This window comes from Lygodium microphyllum, chromosome 13, assembly GCF_053477565.2.
Source record: "Lygodium microphyllum isolate KBCC chromosome 13, Lygodium_microphyllum_v1.1.10, whole genome shotgun sequence".
Taxonomy (NCBI): domain Eukaryota; kingdom Viridiplantae; phylum Streptophyta; class Polypodiopsida; order Schizaeales; family Lygodiaceae; genus Lygodium; species Lygodium microphyllum.
The window spans coordinates 147,606,952-147,614,306 of record NC_141147.1 but is presented as its reverse complement, the minus strand read 5'-3'; the positions used below and the strand labels follow the sequence as shown (position 1 = coordinate 147,614,306).

The 7,355-nt window shown below is 38.2% G+C and overlaps 1 protein-coding gene across 1 annotated transcript; it reads right to left on the bottom strand.

Annotated features, from left to right (window-relative positions):
* Positions 1-512: 512 nt before the first annotated feature.
* On the bottom strand, positions 513-1,886 carry LOC148027330 (agglutinin alpha chain-like). The gene is made up of 3 exons (XM_087690625.1): positions 1,687-1,886; positions 1,220-1,474; positions 513-1,054 (listed from the first exon to the last, which is right to left on the bottom strand). Exons 1-3 carry the CDS (start codon positions 1,834-1,836, stop codon positions 788-790), a joined length of 672 nt encoding a protein of 223 aa, XP_087546751.1. The 5' UTR covers positions 1,837-1,886; the 3' UTR covers positions 513-787.
* Positions 1,887-7,355: the final 5,469 nt, after the last annotated feature.

Sequence of the window (7,355 nt, the reverse complement as noted above, 5' to 3'; positions counted from 1 at the left end):
TGAGGACCTAGAACTAACATATTATTTATAACCATGATGGAACACATTAAGTGTGGTGTTAGTTAGGGAGGAGTGGCAAAGAAGGCATCCATTCATGAGCTTGCAATGCTAAAAGGATGGTTCAAGGAGATCATAAGGTTTGTCAATATGCAAATCATGTTAGAATCGGTTGAGTGGCATTATAAAGGAGTAGGATCTTTTGGAGCATACTTATAGCTAATCAAAGTAAGGTGTGGCTAGTTAGCACATCAGTGTTTTACCATAAAGATGTAAGTAATATGCTAGCTCAAGAAGGTGCATCACAAGCATCTTATGTGATATACATTTAATTGAACCTTACAAGAATCCTTCTTGTCCTATGTAAGGGGGTTTCTCACAGACTGAACTAGTTTTGTGTTGGTGCTCTTGCAAAATTATTATTGTGTAGCTTTTAAAAAGGGCGTTTTGCTTCTCACACCATTTTGAGAAGGTTTTTCTAAACACGAGCTAGTGCGTGAGAGAGAGAGAGGGAGAGAGGGGACACATTACCAAGAAATTTGAAATTAGATAAAGGCTAATTGCATGTTTTCTGGGCTGACCGTTACATTCATAACAATATGGAGTGTGCCTAAACTACGATCCTAGGGGTGGTGGTGGCGGCGATGCCATTGTTCGGCATGCGATCATCGACGATTGCACACCTACCTACCTACTCATTATTGTTGCGAGTACACTTGCAGCTCATTGTAGAGATTTTGAGCACGATTAGGCAATCACTCCATGTTGTTGTCGTACACTTCGGCAGGTATTAGTCCCCGCGGTGATCCAAGAGATTGTCTTTTATGTAGACGCCCAAGTTGTCGAGGGCCGATCCCGATCTACCAAAGATGCTGACGATGAGTTCGTTCGGCTTAGTAGTACCGGATGTAAACGAGATTCCATCTTGGTCTCCGAAGGGACCATAAGTGCCAAGGTTAGTCACGAACTTAATAGAGGTGAGGGCGTTGTAATCGCCTGGCTTTCCGTAGAATCCTCTCACTTGGTTGATCAGCTCTTTTGGATATTGCAAGGTGATCTGATTGCGAAACACCGAATTGAAGGTACAAGTTATTATAGCTAAACGTAGAACATATCATGTATTTGTAGACCAACGAACAATATTTATATGTATTCACACAATAAGGTATTGAAATAAGCAACTCCTATGTGCTTAATACAAAGACGTATAAGTAATACGCACCTCTGCGTGTTTGTTGCCTTCGGACTGCCCGTGAAATTGTCCCCAGTATGGGTAGACTCGGAAACCATCCGTGACCTGATATTGCACTTGGATGCCACGGATGTACAGCTTCTGCCCGTGCCATAGCTTGATTGTCTGTATCCCCAGCACACCGGTTACGTCTGAGGGCATGGATCTTATGTCGTCGAACTCAAAGCCTCCAGCTCCGCCCCATGGGCCCCTGCGCTCAAGAAAAGGAACCGTACTCGTCTTGGCCTGCACAAATTAGATCCAACCATTAATGAAAAAGGGAGTTAATCAGAAACAAAAAACCAGCAAGAGTTCTGATGGCGATGATCTGATCACTGCAATAATAAGCAGATAAATAATTTTTTCTCACTCCACCTCATGAATTCTGATGATAGTATCGCAACAAGGTGTTGATTAATCCAGTACGTGTACGTAACGACGACGTACGCTTGTCATACCTGATTAGTCTGATGACTCTCCTCGACGTCCGCCGACCTACTGGCTACCGTTGCATGCACAAGTACATGATTAATCACCAGTAGTAGCTGTAAGAGCGTTACTATCTTCATTGAGAAGGACGTCGTCGATGATCTTAATATCTCCCCCATGATTACCAAGACTGCTGCTCGCCAGCTGCTACGTGATGTTATTTGGCGTACTGAATATACAGCGATTTCCCCTTGTGTGGTCGGCTCTGATATACCCGTCGTGTGTGAGCCACGCAGGCGTGCTGTAGTCTGTCACGTCATCTTCAAGACAGTGGGAGTAGTGAACACTAGCTCTATGAAAGCCACATGTTGATGTGTTTTCTAATTTGTGCGCATAATTTACTAACCCAATATGTTTATGCGCATAATTGTCGCGTTTTAAAAGTTCGACTTGGCTAGCCCACTACTCTGCGCACTACCCTCACCAAGCAACTGCCGCGTCGCTTCCTGCCCTGTGGTTGTCGATTCACATCATGCTCAGGCTCCTGCATGTGTGGAATGAACCAGATTTCTTCTTTGTATAGGTTACCCATCAGTGCTCACGAAAAACTTTTTTCCTATTCAATGGAGAAAAAGGAACACGTTTTAACCACGGTTGGTTTTGGGAGGGAGATAGTTGGTTTTATGATTAAAATGTCAATAAAATGTGGGTTTTCATCAACACGAGCTTCAATTTCAATCCCTTTTTTCTAGAATCTTACAAAAAAGAAAACTTTAAGGGATGGTTTTCTGTGAACACTACTACCCATGCCATCAATTATCATTCGCGCATGCCCCCTGCGTATACGTCATGTTTTCCCAACCCCTCGGTAGGCATGTCTATTCTCGAGAAATTGGCATGTAACCTACACGTACCATGGATCCAGTACTAAGACACTGGTTGGCTATGACCACACGACAAGCATGAGTTTGTATTCCCTTCGTTCTATTAACATTATATTGTATGTATCATGTGTAGTTCTAACACTTCTAGTGTTGGACACATGGAGGTGTACTTTGTTGGCATGCCAATCACTTGCTTGAACTTGTATACATTGGTCATCCTAGGTGATTTTTGCCCCTCTTAGACATGTCTCGTTGTTGCTTTATGATTTTCGCATAGCACCCATCTTATCTTTCAGTATTGGCTATGTAGCTAGGGTGCTACCCCTTGAATCGATATGCTGCTGGTTATTTTTCACTAGCTCTCTCTATGTGGATCCCCCTCTGTGTATGTGTGCACATGTACATTTCTCTCTCTCTCTCTCTGTCTCTCTCTCTCTCTCTCAATATATATACACACACTTCTAGCACAAGCATGTTTCATCATTGTGCATAATTGTGAGATTATTGGGGGGCAGAGTGAGAAAAGAGAGCTTCAACACTTGGGGATCCTACAATCATGGAGCCTCTATTGAGGACTTGGTACTACTGTTATATTGCTTGTATCTCAACATTGTATGTGTCATGTGTACTATGGCTTATGGAGGTGCTTCTAACACTTTTCGAGGGGTGGAAAGAAACCATCCATATTATAAGGTACATTCAAAGGCTATTATAAAATCCCTTTTGCTCAGATTTTATAAGCTAGTAAAATGATGCATTTTTGTTAAGAAACTTATGGGCTTTCATGTGTTACTACATTTAAAAGCCCTCTTTTATGTAAATTTATCAAAGTTTTCTCAAATCAAAGAACCCTTCTATTGATTGCCTATGGTACACTTATATTTTTTTGTGAGGTGCATCCCTAAGTGAAACTTGTGGTGGTGGACACATAAAGGTTACGTACTTAGTTAATATGCTCATCACATGGTGGAACTTGTATATGTTGACTAGTCTAACTGACCCTTTGGGCCTCCAAGACAACATCTCTGAAAGTCACTTAATGCTTTTCTATTAGAAGCTATCTTACCTATCACTATTGGCCATATAGCATGGGTGTTGCCTCTTCAATCCAAGTATAACTCATGAGGTGGTTACTTTTCACTCATTCCACCTATATATATATGCACTTCTAGCTTGAGTGTGTTTACAAAATTTCATGACTATGAGATATTGTGGAAAGACTGAGAGAATGAGAGCTTGGGTGTGTTTCATCACTCTGTGGTTCAAATGGTTGGCTCTTAGCTACAAGGGAACTCTCAAGTATCTCTACTTCTTCTTACCTCTCTGATGGCTCTCTTAGGTATCTCTACTTCTTCTTTCCCTACTTCTTTCCATAGCATATTTATGGTATGGCTTCACTCTTTCTCATGCCTACAATGCTTCTCAAGGATCCTCTTGTCCATTGTATTATGAGATGCTCTTATTTATTAGGATTATTTTATCTTCATGATTGCATCTTGGTGTTGCCAATGGTGGTATACAATTTCCATGTCGAGGTGTAGGTATCATGTATGCCAACTGATCTTCTAGATATCTCATTTGTTTACTATACTATAAGGGATGGCCATCTAGCTCTCTTAATGGTCGATTTTGTCTAGAAGAGGGATAGATTTTAGTTTCTTAGAGATCTAACTTGTCAAGTTGAATCAGATGTTCTGAGATCTTTTCAATTGATTATTATTGTGATACTTCTAGTAGTGAAGGATGTAATAGCATCATCATGTGTCATGGTGATAGGGGCCTTTAGCTCTTGTATGTACAGTCTTCTATCCTCCTTTAGGTTGTTTCAGATGGATCCTCTTTTGGTGCTAGGGATTGATCTTTAGCTCTCTGTTGGGAACTTTTTTTAGGTCAAATGGGTACACTTTAGAGAATCTAGATATAATTGCTATGAATCTAATTGTTTTTTGCTTGCCCTCTCACTACAAGGGTATAAGAGCATAGCGACGAACACTAGTGAGTTTCTTTTTCGGAATCACTAAAAGTGTCAGTATTATACCAATGCCTATTCAGATACTTATTATGACTCACTTACCAATGCTTACTGTAAGTCATATACAAACAATTATTGAGATGTAGATAGCGATGCATTACTGTGGTAAAAATATGCCAAAAAAAAAGTCCATGGCATGGCATTTCATAGCAAACATTTTGTGCGAAAGAGAGAGAGAGAGAGAGAGAGAGAGAGAGAGAGAGAGAGAGAGAGAGAGAATCATTAGGAGTAGAGGCTAAAGGAGGAGAAATATCATAAACTCGGGGGATTCGCTACATGTGTACCCTTTATATCACATTCCTTCAAGGTATATTTATGTATATCCTTATCTCTAAACTTTCCCTTAATAAAATATAACCCTTTTCTATTCAATATGTAAGTAATTCCTTTATATAATGATGCCCTTCAGTATGGAGAGAGAGAGAGAGAGAGAGAGAGAGAGAGAGATGGTTTTCGAAGTAGTGAAACATGGAGAGGGTGAGGGAAAGAGAGAGAGGAGAGGATAATGGAAGAGGAGAGGGTGAGATAAATTTTTTATTATTTGTTAACGTTGGATATGGGAGAAGGCTTGAGGTGGATGAGGGTTGGCTTTGTAAGAAGAAGATGCAATGGATCAAGCATATTGACGAGGATTGCCATTCTTCTTCTATGGGTAATGCTTTAGAGAAGTATCTAGAGCCACTAATTTGGAGGACTTGCTCATAAATGAACTTCTCTCTTTGGATTTTAACCCCCAATTTTTAGGCAATTTGAGAAAAGCTAGAGTAGATACTGATGAAACCATATCTAGTGGCAAAGAGGAGAGAAAAAGGGTGATTTAGAACTTCTCTGAGATCTCCAAGCCTTTGAGGGAAGCTTCATCAAGGACCTTTCTCCACTTTCAATGAGATATATTGCTAAGTGCCCTCCTTACATAGTGTAATTGACAATTTTCACAAAGTGGTAACTTGATGGATGTCATCTTTCTTTTGAAAAACTTCCTTAACAAAGATTGGCAGTATCCAAGTTACATAACATTTTTATTTGCAAATCATTGGAATCAAGTTTTTTTTGAGGTAGTTGTATCTTTTTGCTTCCACATCCGGAATCCTAGGATGACCTCTTATGGTGGGTTCTTCTCCACACCATTAACAATGGATCATAGGTTTACCTATGTGATGTAGAGCTACATCCAAAAACTCCAACTTTAGTGATTAGATCCCATTAGCTTATCCATCTTGTAGGAACAAGAAGAGAGCAAGTAGGATTGAGTGGCAACTACAAGTCATTGAGACATGACAATAGATAGTGTCTATATCACTATTACCTTGTCTTGAATAAAATGAGACAACTAGAAAGGAAGCATGTAAGCTAGTATAGGATCTTAGCATGCTTTGATACCATGTGAGAAAATAGAGAACAAGAATGCCATAGTGCAAAAAAGGACTAGCCTAAATACCCCTATGTATCACACATCACGAGAATAAATATATTTCCATTTCATAGACATGTGAAACATTACGATTTTTATTATACCACTTAAATTTTCATTTATAATTGTATTTTAATCCATACAAAATTCTTTTAAATCCAAAAAAAGTAAAACTGAAATTCTTTAGATCCTTATAAAGTGTTAAAGTTTTCTAAGAGTGCTGCATAATTTTTCATTAACAAAAACTTCTACTTTTAATAAATATCAATAGTTTTTCAATTTTTAAATGTAGTAAAACTTCTTTGAAAAATCACACATACTTTCCATTGTGTTAATTTAATTTGAAAATATCACATTTAGCAAATCTTAAGTGTGTGTTTTGAAAAAACATCTAAAGTCAAAATTTAGGTGATTGTAAAGTATTTTTGTATTTTTTATATTTTAAAAATTCAATCAATATTCGATAAATAGCAACAACCAATCAAAGTGGGAAACAAAATCTTTCCTACATTGTAAAAAAGTATAAAATTTGAAGATTTAAGCACTTTATTATTATCCTTATAGTATGGTTTCGATACAAAATGTGTAATTATGAGGTGAATGTGGTAAGTGGATTGTAGGATGGAAAATTTTCTACTTGTTGACATGCAATAAAAAAGTGGATAAGAGGATGAGAACATCCATGAATGAGATGTTGTCAAATAGGCTTACACATTAGAGGACTAAATGCTCTTCCAACATGGGCCTTACAACACCCTACACGAACACCTAACACCATCTATTGCCTTTGGCTTTTCTCATTTCTTTGTTGTCAAGTTGAAGTTTAGCATTATGGCACTTCACCTTTCCCCATCATCTACTCATGCACAATAAGTACTAGCCAATTAAGGATCTAACCAAGTCCACATGCTTTATCTTTGCCCATCCAATATGATATTATCACGATACTCTAAAGTAAGTTTGAGTGTTAAGTCTATGATTTTTTGCCCACCGAAAGAGATTGGAACTCTTAACCATCACGTACTTCTCAACCAAGCATTTACTAGTGCAATGATGGACTTTATATGTTTCATTCTTTTCATACTGTTATGAATGACAACTCCTAGGCTCAATCACTTTGAGATAAAAAGAAAAACGCCCATATCTATAAAGATCATGAAAACACATGAATGAAACTAAAGAAAATTGAGAGGGTATCCTTTTTACTAGATTATTTTTTCAAAAAAATAAGACCACCTTTTCAAGAGGATCCCACATAGAATTTAAGATAACCATGAACTTATAATAAGATAAGGAATACAAAATTTCAAGTCAACATTAAAGACATACAAAGTATTGGGTTGAAGTCAATATCTTCTAAATAAGCTGATA